General features: G+C 33.9%; 1 protein-coding gene across 2 annotated transcripts in view; it reads left to right on the forward strand.

Annotated features, from left to right (window-relative positions):
• The first annotated feature begins 3,956 nt into the window (after nt 1-3,956).
• The window catches only part of cacna2d3 (calcium channel, voltage dependent, alpha2/delta subunit 3), a 53,747-nt gene continuing 30,577 nt past the window's right edge, over nt 3,957-27,126 (forward strand). For both annotated transcript variants that reach the window (XM_051122077.1, XM_051122078.1), the window contains exons 1-10: nt 3,957-4,508; nt 5,787-5,868; nt 13,886-14,002; nt 16,082-16,141; nt 19,228-19,390; nt 21,633-21,764; nt 22,154-22,214; nt 22,395-22,545; nt 24,404-24,478; nt 24,599-24,688. In XM_051122077.1, the coding sequence (XP_050978034.1) occupies nt 4,390-4,508; nt 5,787-5,868; nt 13,886-14,002; nt 16,082-16,141; nt 19,228-19,390; nt 21,633-21,764; nt 22,154-22,214; nt 22,395-22,545; nt 24,404-24,478; nt 24,599-24,688 (1,050 nt within the window). In that variant the 5' untranslated portion in view covers nt 3,957-4,389. The remainder of the gene's footprint in view (nt 4,509-5,786; nt 5,869-13,885; nt 14,003-16,081; nt 16,142-19,227; nt 19,391-21,632; nt 21,765-22,153; nt 22,215-22,394; nt 22,546-24,403; nt 24,479-24,598; nt 24,689-27,126) is intronic.

A 27,126-nucleotide genomic window follows, 5' to 3' on the forward strand; every position in this document is an offset into this window, starting at 1 on the left:
TTCAAAATATATTTAAATTAAAGACAGTTATTTTACACTGTAATAATATTTTACAGCATCACTATATTTACTGTATTTTTATATAATACAGCATTGGTGAGCATAAATTACTTATTTAATAACATTAAAAAGTCATTCCAAACCTTTGACCCCTTATTTATTGATTAATTGACTTTTTTAATGGTGTAGTTCCAGTGTATACCAGCAGGGGCAAACTGGTCCATGCTAAACAGCCCAATCTTGCTAGCAAGAGCCAGCAGCAAATCGTGCAGAGAAAGATTTGTCATATATTACTGTCACCATACAGTACAACAAGCGCAAGTGGACAATCTGGACAGTGGACAGTGAATTAAATATTACCTCGTAAGTGCTTCGTAAGTGAATTTTTCCATTTTCCTCATTGATAATTAACTTAAATGTACTTAACATTTATTAGACAGTAAAATACAACTTTATTCCTTAAAGTAAGTACAGTATAATATTCATGAAAAAAAAAAATATTTTAATTATTATTATTACTATTATTTTGCTCTGCCAGACATTGCACATATTCTGTAGACTGAAATCATAAAGTGCACGTTGCATTGCTCAAAAATTGCTCAAAAGCTACTTTTGGCTCCAAAAGTTATTGTTTGCATTGAATTTTTTATTTTTAGAGCATCAAAGTCTAGGCTTTGAAAAGAATGTCAAAAGTGACCTAATTTACCTCAGTTCGCCTTGCATCAATGCATTAAAGTTTAATAATGTTATATTATTGTTTATTCCCAAGCATCTGTATCCATTCATGACGGTGCGTGAGCGGCCTGTTTATTACAACAGATTTTGTAAGAGTTTCTCTGATTAGCTGTGCAGTGTGACTCTCAGTGCCTTTGCCCAGTACTATATTTGACCCACTAAGAGTTTTAACTTCCATTAAGGCGAGACAGAGATTACTGTGTGTTTGGTGTCCTGCATTAAAATAGAGTGAACTCCAGTACAGACTAAACGGATTTGCTTCAAGAGTTGTTAAAACTATTGCTTCTGTCCCTGAAAGACCCACAATTTCTTAATCTTATTGTTGTCTTTGTCATTCTGATTAAAGAGGGACAGGTCACCAGTGAACAAAGACTTCTATTTCTGGATGTGCATCTATAGCTCCAGTGGACATACAGTACTGTAAGGTAACCCTAAAATAGATGTACGTTTTGAATTTTAGACAGAAGCTGTTCAAGTGAACAAAAGGTTCATTTTAACTGTTGTAATTTTCAGTGTAGGACAAATTGAACACACTCAGATGTTGGGGGTTGATACTGTAATACTGTGAAATATTATTACAGTTTGAATAACTTTCTATTTGAATATATTTTAAAAAAACTAATTTATTCCTGTGATGCAAAGCTGAATTTTTAGCATCATTACTCCAGCCTTCGGTGTCACATGATCCTTCTGAAATCATTCTAATATGCTGATTTGATCTGATTTTGGTGATATAAATCTAATCACTGTCACTTTTGATTAATATGTTGCATCCTTGCTGAATGATGAAGTATTAATTTCTTATTTTATTATTATTATAGACTTACTAAACAGAATTTTATGAATGCCATAGAGTGTAGCAGCATTGCATTAATACAGTATGGTAAGTATTCTTCAGCTTCAGTCACTGCTGTTTCTAGCTGAGTCTGTGATGTATGATGCATTTACCAGCTAATCATGACTGCACAGAGACGCAGGCCTATTTCACACAGATCCATCAGAGCCCGTACCACACACACATTCACACAGATGCACCTCATCATTTATGTGCTTGTGGTAATTAGAGGAACAAAAAAGGAGAATGAGAGAATAGCAATTAACTCCTGGATGCCATTGTTAAGCATCAGGCTCAAGAGGTCAGTACTGTAGAAGTGGCTGGTCATAAATCTTACTCATTTACTTTCTTTGAGTACTATCTGCTCTTTTATGGCATCTATTGATGAGGAGCAGCTATACTGCATCTGGCTGACTTACTCTGTATATCAGTGTGCATATTGCTGTTTTCATTAAATAAATAGTTCACCCAAAAATGAAAATGTGCTAATTTACTCACCCCCAGGCCATACAAGATGTCGGTGAGTTTGGTTCTTCATCAGAACAGATTTGGAGAAATTTAGCATTTTCACTTGCTCACCAATGGATCCTCAGCAGTGAATGGGTGCCGTCAGAATGAGAGTCTAAAGAGCTAATAAAAACAATAATCTACAAGTAAAGGACATGACTGTAGAATTCCAGTTAATGTCTTGTGAAGTAAAAAGCTCTATGTTTGCAAGAAACAAATCTATCAAATTATTGTTTCCAGTTAAAATCCTTTGTCTATAATATTCTCCAGTGAAAGTCATCTTGTCTGAATCAGGAGAGAAATATGCACAGATCAAGCACCGTATACAAGTAAAAACAGTTCTAAACAAATACGTGACCCTGCACATTTTCTCAATATTTAGATTTTTTTGCACCCTCAGATTTCAGATTTTCAAATAGTTGTATCTCGGCCAAATATTGTCCTATCCTAACAAACATTGTGTCAATGAAAAGCTTATTTATTCAGCTTTCAGATTATGTATGAATGTCAATTCAACTGGTTTTGTGGTCCAGGTTCACATATGTCAGTGGATTTTGTTGTGAGAGGACAACAATGATTGACCTTTTCACTAAAGGAAGCATTATTATGAAGTGATGATTTAAATTTAAAACAGCTTAATGATGGATTTGTTTCTTACAAACATGCAGCTTTTTGCTTCAGAAGATGTTAATTGATGGACTGGAGTGGTGTGGGTTACTTGTGGATTATTGTGATGTTTTTATCAGCTGTTTGGACTCTCATTCTGACGGTACCCATTCACTGCATAGGATCCATTGGTGAGCAAGAGATGTAATGTAACATTTCTTAAAATCTGTTCTGATAAAGAAACAAACTCATCTACTCTACATCTTGGGTGTCCTGATTGTGTGTAAATTGTCGGCATATTTTCATTTTTTGTGAACGGTTCCTTTAATGTGTATATAAGTGAATAATATGATACATGCAGATCCATATTTTCATATATGTGACCCTGAACCACAAAACCAGTCATAAGTGTCATTGTTTTTTAAAACTGAGATTTAAACATTATCTGAAAGCTGAATAAATAAGCTTTCCATTGATGTATGGTTGTTGGGATAGGACAATATTTGGCCGAGATACAACTATTTGAAAATCTGAGGATGCAAAAAAAATCAAATTATTGAGAAAATCGCCTTTAGTTGTCCAAATGCAGTTCTAATGCATATTACTAATGAAAACTTAAGTTTTAATATATTTATGGTAGGAAATTTACAAAATATCTGTACATATCCTAATGATTTTAGGCATAAAAGAAAAATTGATCATTTTGACCCAGACAATGTATTTTTGGCTATTGCTACAAATATACCCCTGCTACTTAAGACTGGTTTTGTGGTCCAGCTCACATATGACAAGTCATATAAATCCTCTTGGAGGACAGAAATCCTAAATATTATTCTACTTTTGGCTATTTTGAACTAGGTGTTCGAAACCATTAACATGACTGGACTTTTGACTCAGTTATTGAGATATAGCAGTTTGTGACAACTAGCCCTGGTTAAATTTAAAACCATTCAACTCCAAAATGCAGAATCATGCACTACTGTTAGACAGGCAAAAATGAAAATTAGTCTTATATCAAAATGAATAATAGGCTAATGTTAAAATAAGAAACTAATATTATTGTGTTTTTTTAGTTATTAATAAATCCTTCATTTGAAAGTCAAATGCGTAATGTCTAACCATATGCTCCATCGCTGCTTGATACCAGAGCAAAAGCATCTCCAAACGGAGTAATGCGCGTGGCCGAGGGAAAGTTTCGCATCAGCTTCTCTCGTGTGCGCGCTCGCATGGGGAAACCGCACTGGAGCTCCTTCCCTAGATTTACACACTCACTGTCTCGAAGACTTTCTAATCGCTTTCCCTCTCCCTAAACTTCTGCCTTTAGTACATGCACTGACCCGAAAGTGTCGTTCATTATAATATCAGCAGCGCCAGTAGTGAGAGCACGCGAGTTAATTTGCTCATATCAACTGCTGCGTGCACAAAACAAGCATTTAAATCTCAATCGGTTCTCCTCTAATGCAGGGATAAAAAGCAAGGATCGATGTCAAAGAGCACAAGCAGGAGGTCGTGGGGTGTGTGACAGCTGGGCGGAGAGACTGAAACTCCGGAGGCAGCAACGCGCGCTGGGGCGGGCAGATGTGCGGCTGAATCGGCGCTCGGTGCTGTTTTTGTAACCGAGGGGAGAGTCACCGAGAGGAGGGGGGAGTTCTAAAGGGTGCCCGAGCCGCCGGCTCCGTTGCAGCGCAAAAAATTTTTAGGGAAGGATGCAGTGGAACCGGAGAATTCCTCTGATGCATGCGCGCTGCCTCCTCCTGTGTGTGATGAGCGCATTCTGGACAGCGCTGGAGGTGCGGGGGTCCCAACCGGAGATCCCCTTATCAGTGTGAGTAGAAGAGCATGCATGCACAATGCACAGAGGAAACCAACCAGTATGCATGTGTATAGAAATAAAGAGAGGGTAAAACTACCCTTTAGTTGTATTTGAACAGTCTGGATATTTCTAATAGATGCGTTCATAATTTATGCACATTGCATATAAATGCACGCAAAATATAGTATGTGTATTGAATCTATGCACATTTTGGCTTTGGTTGTATTTTAATGATCTAACTAATATGAAAGGTTTTTTTTTAAATTTATGCACATTTGATTATATTTAAAGGTATGCAAATCATTGCAAGATAATTAAGAACATTTGTGACCCTGGACCACAAAACCAGTGTTAAGTAGCAAGTGTGTATTTGTAGCAATAGCCAAAAATACATTGTGTGGGTCAAAATGATCTATTTTATTTTATATTAAATACAGATAATGTTCCATGAAGATATTTTGTACATTTCCTACTATTATTATAATATCAAAACTTAATTTTTGATTAGTAATATGCTTTGCTAAAAACTTCATTTGGACAACTTGAAAGGCGATTTTCTCAGTATTTTAATTTTTTGCACCCTCATATTCCACATTTTCAAATAGTTGTATCTCGGCCAAATATTGTCCTATCCTATCAGTTTCCAAATGATGTACAAATATTAGTTTTAAAAAATGGACCCTTATAACTGGTTTTGTGGTCCAGGGTCACATTTAATCTATATTTATACAGTAAGTGCAGGTTACAGCTATATTTTGTAATGATTATTGTGGTATTGTAATATTATAGTTTGTGCAATTTGTAGAGGCATTTATTATTAAATATGCATTTTTATATATTTAAATGTAAGAAAATATTGAAAAACACATTGTCAATTGTGCATGTGCTTCATGTGATGAATCAACTGATTTTATTTAAGCCATACATATAATTTACAGTAATATGATATAATCAACCTCACTACATTACATTACACCAATAAAAGTCATTTTTAACAGGCAGATCAGATATAAATAGCTCATTATGATAAATTCCATGTATGTTTGATGGAAAATACAGTATAAGCTTTTTAAGAACTTTTTTGTCGTACAGTAAATGAGAAACATAAAGAAGAAAATGTGGATTTAACCTACAAACCCACATGCTCCTTATATGCTCATGTGCTCAGTAATTGCTTTAACTTCCGTTAACTGTTTTACTCTTGATCTATCATTATAGTATTGCTAATACTTGTAATGGTGGCGTAATGTGTTGTAATTTGAGTGATTAAATGGGCTCTTCCCCCAACAGGGTGAAACTCTGGGCTTCAGCGTTTGGTGGTGAAATAAAATCAATAGCTTCAAAATACTCAGGATCTCAGCTCTTACAGAAGGTATTTCCCCCTCTCTCACTCTCTCTCTCACACACACACACATGCTTACATTGGCACACACACCGTTTCTTGGCTCATAAGAATACAGATGGCTTTGGCTTACAACATCCAGGTGTATAATCTGAGATGTGTGTGAGAGGGAGTTTTTGGATAAGGCCCATTACACTCAGTTTCTTTCCCCCCGATCTGTTTTTTTGCATCTAAACACCTGTGTAGGACTAGCTGGAATTGACAAACAGAATATTTGAATGAATGTGTGTCTCTATAAATGACAAAGGAGCATCTGATGATGCACTACACACTTTAGCCACATGGTGGCAGCTGATATTATGAACCGAGTGCTTCAAATCCTTTTCTGGTCATCGGGTTCAAATTTTGGAGATTTAAGGCATTTGGAGACAAAAGGTTTACGTTTTTAAATTTTTTTAAATAAATCACGATGTTCTTTTGAGAATTCAAATAAATACATACAATCAGGGAAATTAGACATATAGCAGACGTATAACGTTATGTTTTAAATTTTTATTTATTCATTCACATCTGTTTTGGTATGACGTACTGTAGATGGTTTATATTTATGCATTAGTAAATCAATATTGATAACAATATGTCAAAAAAAAAAGAAAAAAAAAAAGGCACGTGCACACATTGCATTATTAATGTTTTATTATTGAAAGTTCATATCTGTGCTGATGTGTTGCAGATAAAGTCCACTTGGTTTCTTTGTTCCACTATCCCGTGTTGTAGCTATTACTGCTGTTTGAATGCACTATGCGGTGGTTATATACTACAGAACACACTTCATTTCCTCTCGGTTTCTGTTGAAGGAAAAAACAGTGATGGATGTTTTGAGATAACCCTTCACTCTCTCTCTCTCTGAAGTATTAATAAGTCTCTCAGTGTTGGTGTGAGATAAGAGCACAGCTCTCACCATCAGTGCACATATTATCGTCGTAATTACCTCCTCACAGAATGTGTGTACGTGACTCTTTAACTGAACTAGCCTGAGTCTGTTTATAAAACGGCGGAAATGAATGAAACTCAGGCTTTGAGAATTGCTGCTAAGGTGTCTGTGTAGGTGTCTGTGTTTGTGAAGGATACAGTGATAGAGATATTAAAGACAAATGAGTTAATTTGTCTACACATAGTCCACTGATTGTTTAACTAAAGATGAGATTTGGGGTCTATCTTTAGCCTCAGGGCGTCTACTACTGCAGAAAAAATCTATAGTGTAGTCAGAGCCATTACCGGTGTTGTATTTATCCACTGATCCGAGACCAATGCGGCTGATTTACCTTGCATAATTTGTTAACAGAATTATTCACCCAAAAATGAAAATTCTCTTTGTTTACTCACGCTCATGTTGAGTCAAAGGCATTTGCTTTGATTTTTTACTGTTCAGTTCATAACCATGTCTGTCAAGCTTCAAAAAGGACAATATAAACTAGTTCATATGACCCATGTGCTAAGTCTCCTGAAGTCATAATGTGAGAAACAGACTGAAATTTAAAGAGATACTCCACCCAAAAATAAAAATTAATTTACTTATCCACATGTCATTCCAAAATTATATGACTTTTGTTCTTCTGTGGAACATAAAAAATATATGTGACTCTGGACCACAAAACCAGTCTTAAGTAGCACGGGTATATTTGTAGCAATAGCCAAAAATATGTATGGGTCAAAATGATAAAAAAAAAAATTATGCCAAAAAACATTAGGATATTAAATAAGCATAATGTTCAATGAAAATTTTTTTGTAAATTTCCTACCATAAATATATCAAAACTTACATTTTTGATTAGTGATTCGCATTGTTCAAATCATTGAACTTGATTTGTACAACTTTAAAGGAGATTTCCTCAATATTTAGTTTTTTTTTTGCACCCTCAGATTCTAGATTTTCAAATGGTTGTCTTGGCCAAATATTGTCATATCCTAACAAACCATACATCAGTGGAAAGCTCATTTATTCAGCTTTTCAGTTTAATAAAATGCACCCTTATGACTGATTTTGTGGTCTAGGATCACATATTTTGGGAAATGTGGATTTTAGTTTTTCAAAATATTCTTCAAGATCTTTTGTGCTTCATAAAAGATATGACGTCATACAGGTTTGAAATGACATAAGGGTGAATGAATGATGACAATATTAATTTTTTATTATCTACTGATAAATCTCATTTTCCATAGTGCATTTTTTAAACTAGTACACCATGTTAATTACAAAACACAAAAACCAATGACGCTTCATGACAATTACGTCACATTTTTGCAGTTTGGCATCACATCATTTTTGATCTGAATGCAAATGTAAATTAAATTTAGCAGAACGGAATATAACCATGAAATATAATGTATGAGTTGTATGAAATTTGAATTCGAATTTAAATTTGAAATTGAATTATAATCTAATAGTGATTCCAAATTATATGATGTAAAGTGTAGTCAATAACATTCTGTTAGATTACACATTTTTGGTCATTTGTAATCAGTAATCTGTTTCTAAATTACTTTTAGATTACTTTTTTTATCACATGGTAGGATAAATTTGTAGCAGTTTGATATAAAAATACAAAGGGGAATATATTCAATATTGCACATAAGTATATAAGTAGTAGGGTTCAGAATGAAAAATGTAAAAGATTTTAAATATTTAAAAGATTTTAAAGAAAAGATGCATTAGAGAGATTAAACAATTTACTGCCAGCATTTAATAAAAAATTGAAAAGTAATTTAATTATGAGTATTTTAAAAAGTAACTGAATCTGGTTATGTAATCCAGATTACATGTATTCAGTTACAGTAGCACTGTTTATCTACACTCCTAAAAAAATAAAGGTGCTTTAAAAGGTTCTTCACAGCGATGCCATAGAAGAACCATTTTTGGTTCCACAAAGAACCAGTCAAAGGTTCTTTAAAGAAGCATCTCTTTCTTACCTTTTCATAATCTGAAGAACCGTCTTTGACCACAAAGAACCTTTTGTGAAACAGAAAGGTTCTTCAGATGTAAAATGCATCTATGCATCGTGAAGCACCTTTATTTTAAAGAGTGTATTCTTCAATTACCCATGTAAAAATACAGCATATGGGTTTGAAATGACTTAAGGATAAGTAAATAATGACACAATTTTTATTTTTGCGTGGACTATTCCTTTTTTAAGGATGGAAATCTGTTCCTGATTCAGCCGTAAGCATCAATAATGAACTTGTTCTGGCATCCCAGCCAAAATGATCTTCATCAACCTAAACGCACACACATTAACACATTGTAATATGTCCCAGCCAGTTGTGTTCTCTCTTCATTGCCGTTTTTGCGTATGTTTGCACTTTTTCCCATCATCCTGCTCAGTGGGCGTGACCGATGGGTGGGGCTCAGGGCCAATAAAGTGTCTGTCTGAAGAGCTGGAAGCAGGAAGGGAGGGATGAGGCAGCAGGCCGGTTCATTAAGGAGGATCGTTAAGAGTGATCATTAAGCTTGTTATGCAAAATTACCTGATTTTTACACAAAGAGGGAGAAAAACAGCCATACAACTGTCACCCTTTGTTGCTTTCAATCGCTGAAAATTTCCACCTCGCCGCAACAAAATAACAGATTGTACAAATGCATTAGCGTTAAGCATCTTTACAGTGAATAATTTTGTAGTGTCTTGAGAATATGATGGGAAAACCTTGTTAATGTTTAACAGTTTTGTCCAGAAGTCTGCGACACTCCCCGGGACTGTTTCGCCGCTGTGTTTTGAATCACTGGGGTGATCATCACTATTGATGAACGCAGCATTAATGGCTTTGATTATGGCTTTTTTGGGTGCCGGGACGGTGGGTGAGGGGTGGGGAGGCAGGACAGGCGTGAAATGAACTGTTCCGCCTCAATAACCCTCCGTGGTCTCTCTCTTAAAGGGGTAATTTGCTGCGTGGTGCTGCGATCTGTGTGTGTGGAGGGGGGTGTGGGTGTTAGAAACATGTTGTGGGATCTGAGATGTGCCAGGGTGTGTGTTTTCATGCAATGTGATGTCCTGCTGTCTTGTAAAAAAAAAAACAGGAAAGGGAGCGAGGTTGTTTCACTTACAGGAAACTTATTTTTATCAGAAAGCATTTTTATTTAATTGAAAGGACTGTGTTGAACATGCTTTGGGATTTGAGATTGGATTTATGTCCTGTTAAAAGATATAAAGACATAAGAGAGATATGCATGATGGTCCATTTTTCCAACCTTTTTTTTAAGTAAAAGTGTTTTGCTTACAGGAAACTTATTTTTTATCAGAAAGCATTTTTTTTATTGAAAAGACTGCACTGAACATAAAACAAAAAATGATTTTTTTAAAGTTAAAATGTGTGAAACATATTTGGATCTGAGATTTGCAAAAGTGTATGTCTTTTTTCATGGGATTTATGTCCTGTTGTCTTCAAAAAAGACATGAGATATATGTATGCTTGTCCATTTTTCAATAGAAATCTTTTTTTAAGTAAAAAGGACTGCCTGGGACACATTCTGTGTGTTTTCATGGGATTTATTTCCTGTTGTCTTGATAAAACTAGATACAAATTACATATGTTGTGCCTAAAGAAGTAGGATTTAGTTGTTTTAGTTGTTTGTTTTTATGGGATTTATATCTTATTGTCTTTAAAAAAAACACATTAAGAAAGATATTTATGCTTATCCATTTTATTTTTATCAGCTAGACCTTTTTTAAAGTTAAAAGGAGTGTCTAGGATACATACTTTTTCCTCTTACAAAAACATTTTATTATCAGAAAGGCCTTTTTAAATTTGAATTAGCCTGAGTGTAAAAACAGGTATTGGGATTTGACATGCAAGAGTGTGTTTTCGTGCATGTTTTGAGATTTGAGGTGTGTGTTTTAAAAAAATGTTGTCCTGTTGTTTTTGTAAATAAAACAAAAAAATTATTTTTAAAGTTAAAATATGTGGAACACATTTGGATCTGAGATTTTCAAACGTGTGTTGCTTTTTTTCTTGGAATTTATGTCCTGTTGTCTTCAAAAAAGACATGAGAGAGATAGTCATCCTTGTCCATTTTTCAATAAAAACCCTTTTTTATCAGATAGGCCTTTTTTAAAGTAAAAAGGACTGTCTGGGACACATTCTGTGTGTTTTCATGGGATTTATTTCCCGTTGTCTTGATAAAACTAGATAAAAATTATATATGTTGTGCCTAAAAAGTAGGATTTAGTGATCAGATTTAGTGATTTTTGTGTGTGTACGTGTTTGTTTTTATGGGATTTATATCCTGCTGTCTTAAAAAAACACATGAGACATATATGCGTATCCATTTTATTTCTATCAGCTAGACATTTTTTAAAGTTAAAATGAGTGTATGGGACACATGTAGGTGTACTTTTTCTATTACAAAAACTGATTTTTATCAGAAATGCCTTTTTCTATTTGAATTAACTTTGAAGAGCAGGTATTGGGATTTCACGTGCAAGAGTGTTTTTGTGGAATTTATGTCTTGAAATGTGTATTTTCTTAAAACTGAGAGATATGAATGCTTATTCATTTTTTCTTATTGGAAACTTATTTTTATCACCTTTTTTGAAGTTAAAACGACTGTCTGGGACATATTTTTCAGATCTGTAAGTTTTCATGAGATTCATTTTCTGTTGTCTTGTCTTAAATTATATACTATACCTGTTTTAGCCTACTGAAAATATATATATTTTCCCCCAAAAGCATTTTTTGAAAAGTAGAAAGGACTGTGTTAAACATGTTTTTGAATTTAGTGATTTGTGTGTGTTTGTGTGTTTTCATCTACTTTATTTTTAAAATAGACTTGAGAGTGATATGTATGTTCATCCATTTTTTACACTGAAAACTAATATATGTGTTTTTGTGAATTGTGGGGACTTTCCATAGACTTCTATAGATTTTATATTGACCAAACGATATTGTCTATCCCCTAACCCAACCCTAACCCTAAACCTAGCCCTCACAGAAAATATGTTTGCATTGTTACACTTTCAGATAAACATCATTTACTATTTTTAATAATTTTTTAACATTATGGGGACCGCAGGCCGGTCCCCACAATGTCAAAAATTTCAGGTTTTACTATCCTTGTGGGGACATTTGGTCCTCACAATGTAGCAAAAACAGGTACAAACGTGTGTGTGTGTGTGTTTATCAGGCAGGCCTTTGGTAAAGTTGAAAGGACTGTTTGAGACACATTTTTGAATCTAAGATGTGTGAGTGTATGTGTTTTCATTGGATTTATGTCCAGTTGTCTTGATATACATATAAATTATATCTGTTTTTCCTACTGAATATATTAGGTCTTTATTAAAAAAGCTTGAAAGGACTGTGCCAAACACATATTTTGAGGCTGTTTGCCACACTTTTTTGGGATTGAGTGTGTGTCTTAATGAAATTTACATCCATGTTTTGCCTAACCCAAATTTAGTTTTATCAGAAAGGCTTTTTTTCCCGAGTGTAGTGGTGTAAGCCTGCAGGCATCGATGGCTGAGTGTGTTTGAATAGTCTAATAACACTATGCCCGTTGACTGCTGTTGCTTCAGGTGTCGCTTGTACTGCAGACTCAGCGTTGTCTGAAGTGTAGTTCATTATCCAGACTCGCCCAGGCTTGACAACTTATTATCTTTCTCCTGAATTCTGACTCCATTTCAATTACCCTCCAACAATGCGTGGCCCTTTCGACAAGCCCCGCCCAGCCTCCCTGAAGCGGCCCACCCACAACGCTCTGCCTCCACCAATAATACACACTGCAGCAGCAGTTCCACCAATTACGGCGACAAGATTGAGCTCGTTATCTAGAGAGGATTTGTCTTATCAGCCAATCAGAGTGGCCGCTGTCAGAGAGAGCCGAACGACGCCACGCTTATCTGAAGACTTGTGGCACTAACTCGAATGAGAACGACAGCTGTATTAACGCAGAGACAATGCAAACCGTAGGTCATGGAGACTTGTAGAGGCCTCCTCTTACCATCCCCTGTCTCTCCATCACTGTCTCTCATCATTTTTTTTTCTGTTAGTCTCGTCCCTCCATCTTCAGCAGCCACACATGACTGGCTTCTTCTCATTTGCATATGTCTAAATGTCCCAATTCATCACTATATACTGATCACAGACAAATGAATGTGTCATGATGGACATTGATTTGTTAAATTCATGTTTGAAGGGATCACCCTATCCATTAGATCAAAAGTCAAGATGATTATTGGTTTCCCACCGTCATCAGTGCCATTAGTTAACTAAATGTGTTGATTTGGTGGAGTTTAGTTTAAGTTGCATGTTTGAATTTGTTGATTTTTGCTGATTTTTTTTGTTTTAGGACTTTCTTTAGGGTTTTCTTTCTTTTTTAGGATGTGAAAAGTTTGTAATAAGATTTCCATTTAGATTATCTGAGAATGTGAAACGCACACACACACACACGTTTGTTTTTGTGAATTGTGGGGACTTTCCATAGACTTCTATAGTTTTTATTCTGACCAAACGATATTGTCTATCCCCTAACCCAACCCTAACCCTAAACCTACCCCTCACAGAAAACGTGTTTGCATCGTTACACTTTCAGATAAACACCATTTACTATTTTTAATCATTTTTTAACATTGTGGGGACCGCATGCCAGTTTTACTATCCTTGTGGGGACATTTGGTCCCCACAATGTAGCAAAAACGAGTACACACACACACACACACACACACACACAGAGAAAGAGCATAAACAGAATTAAAGAATAAAATGATCTGCTATATTAAAGTGTCCAAATATGAATGCAGTTAAAATAATTATTTAATTTCTGTTTGCTACTTTTTTGTTGCACCCTAACGTTTCCAGTGTACTTGTCTGAGAGATTAACGCATTTATTACTTTCAATACTACCAGACAAAGCTGCATTAAAAATACATATTTGACGTATTGTTTTATTTGATGCGTCAATTACAGAAAACATGCGTTAACGCATTTAAAGCTGTTTGTATTGTTCAAAGTTTTATTTAATCCACGAAATATCATCCAGCATTTATTTATTTCTTTTCAGAAATACAAGGAATATGAGAAGTCGGTGCGAATAGAGGAGATCGACGGCGCAAAATTGGTGAAAAATCTGGCGCTGAATATGGAGGAAATATTTCGGAAAAAGGCGGAGGCTACACGTGTAAGTAACTTGAGAGGAAAACAATTAAATATGTTTGCATGCACGACTTCCGTTTTATTTTTAGATGAATATCCTTAGTTATTATTTTTGTTAATATAGGCCTAGTTTGGAGTTATTATTATCGAATTATTTGCATGAATTCCTTTTGTTTAATTCAGCATTTTTCATCACTCTTCTATTGTCTTTGGATGCTGCAGCCGCAACCGCTTTATTTATTACTAACGTATAAAAAGCCTCTCGATTAAAGCTTCTCCCTTCTATACAGAAGAACATATAGATTTTCCCGTTACAACCTGCTCATGCCGTTATTCTTCAGAGGGACACACGCGGTCCAGGCTTTAATTGCCTGTGTGTGTGGAGTGTGTGGAGGAGATAGGCTTATCTAACTCCTGCAGATACACACTGTCACTTTATGATGCAATGGAGTCGGTTTGCCATGAAAGGTAAAACCCATGAAATACACCTCATGCATTTGTGGCTTTCAACTGCATACTGATTGCATAAAATGCATGCGCGTATTTATGCGAAATAAATTTACACGTTTGTCGGATTTAAAGCGAGTTCATGCAATTTATACCACAGACGTCCAAGTGCATTGCAGCACTTTTTTATTTCGTTTGAAAATAATTCTACAAATGCATAAAAATTTTAAACATTTTTTGTTGCGTGTTCGCATTCAAAGTGATTTTATTTTTCTGCCAATTTACGTGTTGTGTCGCGTAAATAGTTTATCTTGTTATATATCATACTTGTGATATGTTAAATCTAAAATAAAATGTCAAATAATGTCTTCTTTTTATCCTGACCTTCTTAAGCGCGTTCACGAGCATAGTATATTTGAGACAGAAGAGTAAATCCGCAGACTGACATATTTGACGAATAAGCTGTTAAAAAGTTGGCTTGGCTGAAGGATTAACAAGGTTAAAACTAAACCGTCTTTTAGGGGTGTCGATTTCTCGATTTCGGCTATTTTTAGGATGTACTTTTTAACAGTTCAGCAACAAATTAATAGCCTAGTTAACTACGCGTCAGACTTTTAAAACAAAGTAGCTCACATTTAAAATTTTTCATTTTGGAAAATATGTATGATTTAAATCTCTACTGAAGCCATACTGTACAACATTAATACTGTTTTTGTATTATAGTACGAGCTAGGTTTAGGGTTGGCCTAAGTGTAGACGTTAATAAAACACAGTCTAATAGGTAGAACAATTAATTTCATTGTTAGTTTTCGGTCATAGCTATCTCTCTTTTAGCTTTAATTCCGTTCGCTAGCGCCGCCTGTTCGCCGACAGGTGAAAATACGCTTTCTAAGTAAGTCCCGATTTAGCTTTTGTGATTAATGAGGCGATTACAAACACGATTGAAATGTATTTGTGTGCAAAAAGAAAATACAAAAATACAGTCTGTAATCTAGGCCTATCTAGTTACTGACATCCATAAACAAAGACTTTTTTTTCAGGAACATAAACTTATTTTATTATTATTATTGTTATATTTTACAGAGCAGCTTGGGTGATATTTCTAGAGGGTGTTTATAAATTGGCACAAAGCCTCGTTTTGGGTTATGTTGCTGTTATTTCCTTGAAACGCGACAAGTATTAATTATTTCTCCTAAAGCGCTTTGTGGATTGGAAGCAATTATACAGCCATGTAACTAAAAATGCATGCCAGCAGTTTTCAATGACAACAAAACATACACTGTCCTTTACACACACACAAAATTGTTTTTGCCTGAAGGCAACAAGCCACCACGTGGAATACAACCTGTTAGCAAACAGCAGGTAAACTAAATTGTTTAAGAGGTTGCCTTGTACAATTGGTTTATTAAATAATTCATTATGACTATTTAACGTTCATTCATAAGTCTTTATGACAGGAGTTGTGAATGCTGGTAAGTTTTTCTTAAGGCCAGTTTATTATTGATAGTCAATATATGCGTTCATATATAATCAAAGCATTTTGAGCACATTAACTGAGATCTAGTGGGCATTATAAAATGTAATGTATTAATGTATTGTTAATGATTGACTTATCAATCATCTTTTCTAAGTTTCTGCTGTTGTCACTCGTTTGTAGAGGCTCGTAGAAGCGGCAGAAGAAGCTCATCTTCAGCATGAGGAGAACCCTGACCTACAGGTGAGAGATTTTGTATGCTTACAGTTTACAGGTTGTTTTGCAGTATTATGTGTGATGATTTCAGTACCATGGACAGTTCTTTGTTCAGAAACAGAAAAACCCAGTCATTCTGTTGCTCTGATTCCACTTCGTGTAGTGTTAAAAATATCCAAACTCATCTAAAATTACATGCATATTCATTTTGAAAGTGATCTATTGTCATTTCATCAAGTTTAATATGAAATTTTATTGTGTTCTTTCAAAATAGACTCTTAGGGGATGTTTTAATGGTGAAGCCCCTCACGCTCCTTGCCGTAATCTTGTAGCCCTGCTTTATGCAGATGTCCTGTACATGACCTCCAGCTTAGTTCTTGAAGTGAATTATATTTATATATATATTTATGTGTTGGAAGCCCTCCCCTCTCTCCGGCCTCCGCACTCCGACTAAGATAAATGACTCCACGTTGGCTGCGCTATTCAGGGACAAATGGAAAATTCACTGAAGCAAAATACGTTTAAAATAATGGTATCCCCCCTCAGTAATGAATTCATGCACGCTCTCTGTGATACGTAGGAATACATTTCCAATGATTCATAAACGTTTATTTTTTTCATTCACACAGCTAATTATAGTGAAAGAGTGGGTTTTTATAAGAAAAAACTGTTGCTGAACAGAAGGATGCTTATTTTAGAGCTCCAAAGTCTTTATTGTAACACATTCAGTCATGTTTATACACTAATTTATTCACTAATTTGTTGCTTCTTTCTTTTCTTAAATAATTTATATATATAAAAAAAAATATATAAACATTTTATCTATATATCTTCATATATAAACAAAGACATCAAGGCATTAACAATGCATAAAAAATATTTATTTTAGCAATAAATTTAATAAATCTTCACTAATTTCATAAAATGTACACTCCTTTTAAAATAATTTGAAAAAGTTATAAAAAATGAAATATTGCTGTGAGATACACACACACACACACACACACACACACACATATATAGATGTTTAATGCATAATTAAAATCAAGTGTTTATTAACATTAGTTAATGCACTGTGAACTAACATGAACTAACAATGAACAACTGTATTTTTATTAACTAATGTTAACAAAGATTAATAAATACTGTAAAAAAATATATTGTTCATTGTTTGCTTATGTTAGTTGATACACCTTATTGTAAAGTGTTACCATACGTTTTTAATGGTTAGCAAATATATATTTTTAATTGGTTAGCAATTATGAGATTTATTTGGAAAAAGAATAATTTTTGGTGAAAATATTTATTGATTTTATTGAAGTCAAAGAAAGACATCAGTGCACTAAAATGCAATGTATATTTATTATAGCAATATATATATGAAAACTACAAATTTGACAAATTTTACACAAAATTTTCACTTCTTTTTAAAATAATTTGAAAAAGTTATTATAGAAAATTAAATATTGCTGTTATATATATATTATGTAAATATATATATATATATATGTATATATATATAATAGTTAGAACATATATTTTTAATTGCTTAGCATTTGTAAGAATGAGTTGTTAAAAGAATATTTTTTTAAACATTTTAATTAATTTTATTGATGTGGATTAAACATGTCAGGACATGTTGCAATGGATATTTATTATTATAATAATAATAAAATGATAAAATCAATTACAATTACATAGGGTTTAAAGGTGCACTAAATGTACAAGATGTGACACGGAAATAAGTCATGAAAATAATGTTATTGTTGATTTTTTTTTTCGCCGCTTCAGTGTAAGTATATAATAGTCTGGCAGCGAGTGAATGTTCCTAAAGGTCTGGATGAAACGGTTCTGACTGTGACTCTTTGAATGAGGAGTTCTGACTCAGAACCTACTGAGACCCGGACTCGGTCGGGTGTGCAGCACCTGCTCCTGCTGTTTGTTGATAACCCTCAAAAGCTTGTCGCAGTGCTGTCAGAAATGCTGAGTGTGGAGCGTTTCTCCTCTCCCTCTCCACTCGGCTCCCCCTCCGCCCCTCCAGGGGTGTATCACCGGAGCGCCCAGCCGTGGTATGAGCTGTCATTGCTGGGCTTTGTACTGATGCCCCCCCTCCCCAACAGGAGATGTAGTCAAGTGCATACACACATACACACACCGCTTAATGGTAAACACAAAGGTGTTACCAAGTACACTCACCTAACAGATAGATAGCCTCTTTTCACAGAATGACCTCTGGTCCAGTAAAGTGAGAGGTAGTTTAATCACGCAGGGCCCCTGGACACAAACTAAATGTTCTTCGTCCGTTATCCTTTATAGTTCGACTGGGGCAACGGAGAGAAATGTTTGTGTGTGTGCATGCTATGCGTAAACTAACATTTTTATTAGTTCAGTTGAACCTTTTATGCAGGATTGTTTTGCTGTAGGAAAGACAATCACAAATGCTTAATGCCTGCTTTTTTAAATCTCAAAAAAGTTGCAGATCTCAACAGTATATCAAACTGTGCCTATATTTGACTGCAGTTGACTGCAAGTCTGCAAAAAGTCAGAAATTTCTAAAGCTAAAGTTAATACTTAAATGATACTTAAACATAACAGATCTCTGTCAAGTCTCTGTTTAATCTTATTTACCCTCATATGCTCGCCATTTATTTGATCAAAAAATATAGTAAAAATAGAAATGTTATTGCAATTTTAAAGAAATGTTTTCTATTTCATTATGTTTTAAAATGTAATTTATTTCTGTGATGCAAAGCCAAATTTTCAGCATCATTAGTGTCACATGATCCTTTAGAAATCATTCTAATATGCTGATTTGCTTCACAAAGAAACATTTCCTATATTATCAATAACAGCTGTTCTGCTTCATATTTTTGTGGAAACGATGTAGATAAAAAAGAACAGCATTTATATGAAACACAAAACATTTGTAGCATAAAATTTGTCTGTCACTTTTGATCAATATAGTGCATCTTTACTGAATAAAAGAAACTTTCTGACCACAAACTTTTAAGTACTTGTGTACTCGAACACTATAGAATGAATATTAGTAATGTTGCTTTTTTCCAGCCTGACACCTCTATATTGACTTGTTTGGTTCATTTTTTTCCCTACAGTATGAGTATTTCAACGCAGTGCTGATAAACGAGGTGGATGAAGACGGGAACAGCGTGGAGCTGGGTGGAGAGTTTCTTCTGGAACCCAACGATCATTTTAATAACCTATCCGTCAACCTCAGCCTCAGCGTGGTGCAGGTGCCAACTAACATGTACAATAAAGGTAATGCATCCTGTTTTTACCTGGACATACAGGATATGAGCTGTGATTCAACCAACATGACACATTGATTGCTTGATGGCAGTACATGAGCACGCACCATCCCAAAACTGTTTACTATCCTGGGAAGAAAGATGGAAAAAACATCAGTCCATTTTGTGCTTGTAAGAGCTTTTAGAATTTGAGAATTGGTAAAACATCTGCTGTTGTGTAATGAAATGTTTTTTCATTTATTTGTTGCTTGGAAGAAATGTGTTTTGTCAGAAAGATGGTGTTTTTGAACAGTCATCATTGTAGAAAAGTACTTTGTGCGACAAAATTATGCAGTTCTGCCACTAACCAGCAGGGGCATAATGCTTAAAGTTAAAAAAAAATGGATATAGCAGCAGATGTTTTCTTCTATTTTTGTGTAATGGATTGTCAAGAAATATAAAAAAGAAATAAAAATTAAAAGCAGGGGCTTGGTTCTATTAGTTAGTTATCAACTGGATAGAGGCAGATGTGAATGGAAAAAGAAAAAGAAACGCATGAATGTATTGTTCACAGTGAAATCAATAAAATGCATTTAGAAAATAGATTTTCATGAAAAAATCAGTCAAAAGTTTGGAATCATTCATTTTTTAATGTTTTTCAAATAAAAAAATAATATTATGAAATTTTATTAAATTTAAAATAACTGTTTTAATATATTTAAATGTAATTTACTCATTTAATGAATTATTACTGGTGTTCAGTTATTAATAATGTTATTAATATTATTATCAGTATTGAAAATTATTTTTCTGCTTAATATTTTGTGAAAACCATGATTTTTTTTTTTTATTTAATATGCCCTTGCGGAATACAAGTAATAATTTCTATTTTTAAATAGTAGTATATTGTAGTTTCCACAAAAATATTAAGCAGCAGAACTGTTTTCAGCGTTGAAAATGATTAGAAATATTTCTTGAGCATCAGATCATCATATTAGAATTAGCGCTGTCAAACGATTAATCACGATTAATCGCATACAAAATAAAAGTTTGAGTTTGCCTAATATATGTGTGTTTACTTTGTGTAATTATTGTGTATATATAAATGTAAACACATTCATGTATATATTTATGAAATATTTACAAGTATATGTATTTATTGTAATTTCTATATAATTTATATTATATATAAATACAAATATTTTGTACATAAATATCTCTTAAATATATACATTAATTTGTGTGTATTTATATATACATCATAATTTCACACATATATTAGGCAAACTTAAACTTTTATTTTGTATGCAGTTAATCGCAATTAATCGTTTGACAGCCCTAATTAAAATGATTTTCTGAAGGATCATGTGACATTAAATACTAGAGTAATGATGCTGAAAAATCAGCTTTGCATCACAGGAATAAATTACTTTTTAAAATATATTCAAATAGAAAACAGTTATTTTAAATTGTAATAATATTTCACAACACGACTATTTTTTCTGTATTTTCACAGATCAAATAAATGCAGCCTTGGTGAGCAGAAAGTACTTCTTTCAAAAACCCTTAACTGGTTGTGTAACAGCTAGTCGTTTTAAATATGTAAGAGGTTAAATATGATCATTTATGAGTCCTCTATGCAACTTGATTAACAGTTTAAAAGCTTTAAACGTGCCTCCATATTTCGCATTAAACAGCTCCTGGGTGTCTCGACAGAAACTGTCCCACGTTGCGGCGTGAAAGATAGAGAGAGTTAAGTTACTATGTCATAGAGCAGTGATAATAGCCAACCACCTTGGGTCATTCAGAAGTTACTGATCCAAGAACGAACTCCTCAGTGTCACTGCAGCAGTACGGGTCAATAACTACCTGGGGACGACGCAATGAACAAAGCCAAGGGCTCGGTGCCCCAGCGAAGAGTGCGGTGAGAACAGAGTAATCACTCTTAAAGTAGCTGCTCGCTTTGTGATCTGTGGATGCTGCAGTGGCCGCTCACGCATGGTGGATGCGCCTCGTCCCTTTGTGTGCGCTCGTAATGGCCTTTTATTGGCGTCGCTTTGTGTGCTGGAGGACAAAGGCAAAGTGTTTTTTATGGAGTCAGGTTGGACTCGAAACAGAAGGAGGGGTGGAACGAGACGAGGTGATTTAACTGCTTCACTTTTGGCTTGTGCGACGAATGAAATTAGGGTTAAAGGTCAAATTAGAACTGTGTTATTGCTTTGATTGCGAGCTTCAAATAAACTTCGCACGTCTTTCTCTCTCTGTCCTTTCAGACCCTGACATAGTTAATGGAGTCTATTGGTCGGAAGCCTTGAACAAAGTTTTCGTGGATAACTTCAAAAGGGACCCGACCCTTATTTGGCAGTACTTCGGAAGCGCTAAAGGTTTTTTCCGACAATACCCAGGTGCGTAATGTTGCATTATGTCAGCGCAGGAACTGATGAAGATCAAACTGGCTGATTTTGCTAATGTTTTAATTTTACAGACCATCAGAGAGGACATAAGAGAAAATTCATTCCATTAATCAAAGCCTGTGGCGGGCTAAATCACATCTTACATCTTACAGCATTATGCCAAATTTACATATATTAGCTATTTGTGCTAAACAGATGTGGTTAAAGAGCTGAGCTGCTGAGATGTGCCATCTCTTTGATTTCTAGCTAAAGAGTCTGCAAACTGTAAAACAATAAATGTGAAACATTGAATGAAGTTATTTAAAAACAGTTCTCAGACACTAATATATGGAAAATTATATAATCTAAAATTAAATTATTTTTACACTGTGTGTTCTCAGGTGTGAAATGGCATCCTGATGAACATGGTGTCATTGCTTTTGACTGCAGGAACAGAAAATGGTATGAACAATTTTTTCCCCTGCTTCAAATGATGCTTAAAATGTCATTTTTGTGCTTTTTATTTGTTTTGTGTTAGTGAGTGTGATCTTTAAGCTTTGTTTCATTTTTAAGAATAGATTAATCAGTTTGTGTGTATTTATGTATTAACAATTCTGTCTCGATGCTTGTTGTCTATCTTAGGTATATCCAGGCGGCAACTTCTCCTAAAGATGTTGTGATTCTTGTGGATGTCAGTGGCAGTATGAAAGGTTTAAGACTGACTATAGCCAGACAGACGGTCGCTTCCATACTGGATACGCTCGGGGATGATGACTTCTTCAACATTATTGCAGTGAGTTCAACAGAAAAAGCTTCCTTACTTTTTTAAGGCATGGGCCGCCTTCTTTGGTATTTGTTTTTTTGAATATAGATATCATTCCAATAGAAGCCCATTTCCACCACTGAATAAAAAATAAAATGAGGTAATTGCACATTTTTTTCTTGCAATTCAGATTTTTTAAAATCAGAATTGCATGATATAATCTCACAATTCTGACTTGTCTGAAAAAATCAGAATTGCGAGATATAAACTTGCAGTTGGGAGTTATAAAGTCAAATGTGATATACAAACTTACAATTGTAACTTTTTTTTCTCAGAATTGTGTGATATACTCACAACTGCCAGTTATAAAGCCAGAATCGCAAGATATAAACTCACAATTCTGACTTTTTTCAGAAATGCGTGATAAACTCATAATTGTGAGTTATAAAGTCAGAATTGCAAGAAATAAACTCAATTCTGACTTTTTTTTTTAGAATGGTGAGATATAAACTTGTAGTTGCGAGTTATAAAGTCAGTTTCGGGATATAAACTCACAATTCTGACTTTTTTCTCAGAATTGCAAGACATAAACTTGCAATTGCATGTTAAAAACTCACAATTCAGACTTTCTCAGAAATGTGAAATAAAAACTTGTAGTTGGGAGTTATAAAGTCACGGGATAAACTCACAATTCTGACTTTTTTCTCAGAATTGCATGATATACTCACAATTGTGAGTTATAAAGTCAGAATTGCAAGATATAAACTCATAATTCTGACTTTTTTCTCAGAATTGTGAGATATAAACTCATAATTGCGAGTTATAAAGTCAGAATTGCAAGATATAAACTCAGTTCTGACTTTTTCTCAGAACAGTGAGATATAAACTTGCAGTTGCGAGTTATAAAGTTAATTTCGGGATATTAACTCACTGTTCTGACTTTTTTCTCAGAATTGCGTGATATACTCACAATTACGAGTTATAAAGTCAAAATTGCAAGATATAAACTCACAATTCTGACTTTTTTCTCCGAATTGTGAGATATAAACTCATAATTGCAAGTTATAAAGTCTGAATTGCAAGATATAAACTCACAATTCTGGCTTTTTCTCAGAATTGCAAGACATAAACTTGCGATTGCGAGTTATAAAGTCAATTGCTGGATACAAACTCACAATTCTGACTTTTTTTCACAGAATTGCTCACAATTATATATACTCACAATTGTGAGTCGTAAAGTCAGAATTGCAAGATATAAACTCACAATTGGGAGTTATAAAGTCAATTGCGGGATATAAACTCACAATTCTGATTTCTTTCTCAGAATTGTGAGAAAAAAATTTGCAATTCTCTCAGAATTCTGACTTTATAACTCGCAATTTTGAGTTCATGTTGCAATTCTGAGAAAAAATCAGAATTGCGAGAGAATCTCAAAATTCTGACTCTTTTCTTAGAATTGTGTGATACAAACTCACAGTTATGACTTTTTTCTTAGAACTGTGAGTTGTAAACTCGCAATTGCAAGAAAAAGAAAACGTCAGAATTGCGAGATAAAAACTCGCAATTATCTTCTTTTTTTTTCAGTGGTGGAATGGGCTTCCATAGATTCCAAATGCTGCTCCAGATTAATGTAGCTGATCAGTTTCCACAACCTAAATCCAAAACGTAATTATTAACATTAAAGTAAAGCTGACGCTAGACCAGTGGCTGTGGAAAAAAATATCTAACATGGTCAGTGAGTTTTTTTAAGAAATTAATACTTTTATGAAGCAAGAATTTGATTTAATATCCATAAGTGAAATAATCAGTACCCTTTAGGATATCAATTCATTTGAAAGCCTTTTTTTTAATTAACGCTCTCTGTGTCTAATATTTCTCGTGTTTCCAGTACAACCAAGAGATTCATTATGTGGAGCCCTGTCTAAACGGCACTCTCGTTCAAGCTGACAGTACTAATAAGGATGTATGTCTTTCTCTTATTAAACAATGGCACACACTTTCTGGCTATAATTACCTAATTCTCAGTGAAATTAGGACTCCTAAAACATATCTGAAAGCCATTTCCCTTGTTCTTATTCATCAGCACTTTAAAGAGCATCTGGACAAGTTATTCGCCAAAGGAATCGGACTCCTGGGCAATGCACTGACTGAGGCTTTCACTATCTTAAATGAGGTGGGTGAAGATTACCAAAAGCGTGAGATTACAGAGGTCCGGTATCATGACAGCTCTCCTTTCTGCTCCTACTCAAGAGTGTGTGTGCGTGTGTTTGCGTGTGTAAGTGCGCATTTTGTCTCGCTGTTCCAGCCCCTCCTCGAGATACCTCTATCTCTCCCTGTGATTAATTGTGGTAATTGGCAGCCCTGATTAATACGCTGATGAAAGAGAAGGCAATTGCAGACGAGATAACGCTCAAAGTCGGTCCGGTTGCGCCCTTTATCTCTCTTTTCTCAGACCACTAGTCTCGTGGAAAGAGCGAGGAGGGGAGAAGCGCAGAGACAGAAAGGAGGATAGGGTTATATCTGTATTTGTCACATTCATTAGAGCCAGTCCATTAATATGGTAATCGTAAAAACTAGAGTCCGGCCCCTTTAAAGGACCGCATACTGTGTTTGTGTCTGATTGGTTAAAAGTAAAAAAGAAAAAAATGAAGTAGATGCAGCAGTCTTTGACTTTTCGAATGACATCATGCACTACACCGCAGTAAAGTTTGTTTGGTGGAAAAGACTAAAATAGAAAATCAAATGCCTGATAATCACCCATAATGCAGCTTATTTTAGGTTTTAGGAGCAAAATGTATCCTTCTAAATGCTGTATAGTGTATTCTGCTTAAATAGATTACCCCTTTTAACCTTATACATATATATATATATATATATATATATATATATAATAATTATTATTATTATTATTATTATTGAATTTATTTTAATATATTATAATTTTATGACATTTAACGACAGTAATGACAACATTTATAATAAAACAAAAGATTTTAATTTCAAATAAATGTTGTTCTTTTGTACTTTAAATTCATCAAGATTTATCAAGATTTTAAAAGTTATAAAAATGCATTGCCATTTCCACAAAAAATAAAATATAGATCAATACTGATAACAATAACAAATGTTTTTTGAGCAACAAATGATTAGACTGTATTAGAATGATTTCTAAAGAATCATTTGACGCTTAAAATGTAATTGCTGCTAAAATGTAGCTTTGCTATCAAAGAAATAAAATACATTTAAAAATATATATTAGTGATCGACCGATATTGATTTTTTATAACTGATACCGATAACATTATTTACATGTTTATGTTTATTTATAAAAAGCTCAGCAGCAACACTGTTATTAACAATAAGCAAAATACATGTAGAATATCTAATGCTGTCAAATGGAGAAAATACAGAAAGGACAGGAATCATATCAACTTTGCAGAAATGTAATACTTAATTGTAAACTGTACCTTTAGTAGGTTTATAAGCATTTTAATAGGCTAAAGAGTGAAGAATATTATTCTGAATAATGAATACTAATCGGAATAATATTCTCTGGAATACTGGAATATAACAAGCAAAACATTGTATTTTATTGCATTTCTTAATTGGTATGTTATAAATTAATTATTTATAATGTTTTCGTTGTTCTAGATTATTCTAGATGGCAGTGTGTATCGGTGAATCCAATATTATAAAACCGATATCTGATTATGGTAAAATTTTTAAGTATCAGGAAAATTATCAGTAAATCGATATATATCAGTCAATCTCTAATATATGTATTAAAATAGCTATTTTTACATGTAAAAAAAAAAAAAAATAATAATAATTCACAATATTTTTGCTGTATTTTTGATCAAATAAATGCAGTAGTGAGCAAGAGAGTTTTCTTTCAAAAACAAAAAAATAATATTACTTAAAAATATGATTTTAATAATTTTTTATATTGTGGTGTATCGTTTTATTACGTTTTTTTCCCCATATTATTACAAATTTTTACTGCCGGACTTTTGGGCGTAACTGCAAATTTTGTCTGCATATTACAAAAATTTGATCAAAACATGCAATACTTCACAAATAAGTTTGATGCATTGTTGCATTTACAGTAATCACACACATACTGTATACAGGAAACTTAACTAAGCAATAAAGTATAAAAAGCCTATGCTATTTTGTGTCTGAAAAAAAAATGATTTTAATTAATTTTTTTTATATCAGTGTGTATAGTTCATTATTATGTTTTTTTTTCATATTATTAAACATTTTTACTAGTTGACTTTTGGATATAACTGCAGTTATTACCTTATATACCGTATATTATCTTGTTTATTGTCTACATTTTACAAAGATTTGTTCAAAACATGCAGATAAGTGTGATGCATTGTTGGATTTACAGTAATCACACATATACTGCATCCAAACAATGTAATAAAAAAATAACAAAACAATAAAGTATAAAAGGCTGTGCTATTTTGTGTCCGAAGTTAAGCTACCAGTACTGTTATACTGAAAAAAATGTGGTTAAGTTAGTGGCATTGCTACTTTATCCAGCCACTCTTGATATTGACCAGTCAGCATCCAGGACCACAACCATTGCATCATACAGCATAA

Source organism: Labeo rohita, chromosome 11 (genome assembly GCF_022985175.1).
Source record: "Labeo rohita strain BAU-BD-2019 chromosome 11, IGBB_LRoh.1.0, whole genome shotgun sequence".
NCBI lineage: Eukaryota > Metazoa > Chordata > Actinopteri > Cypriniformes > Cyprinidae > Labeo > Labeo rohita.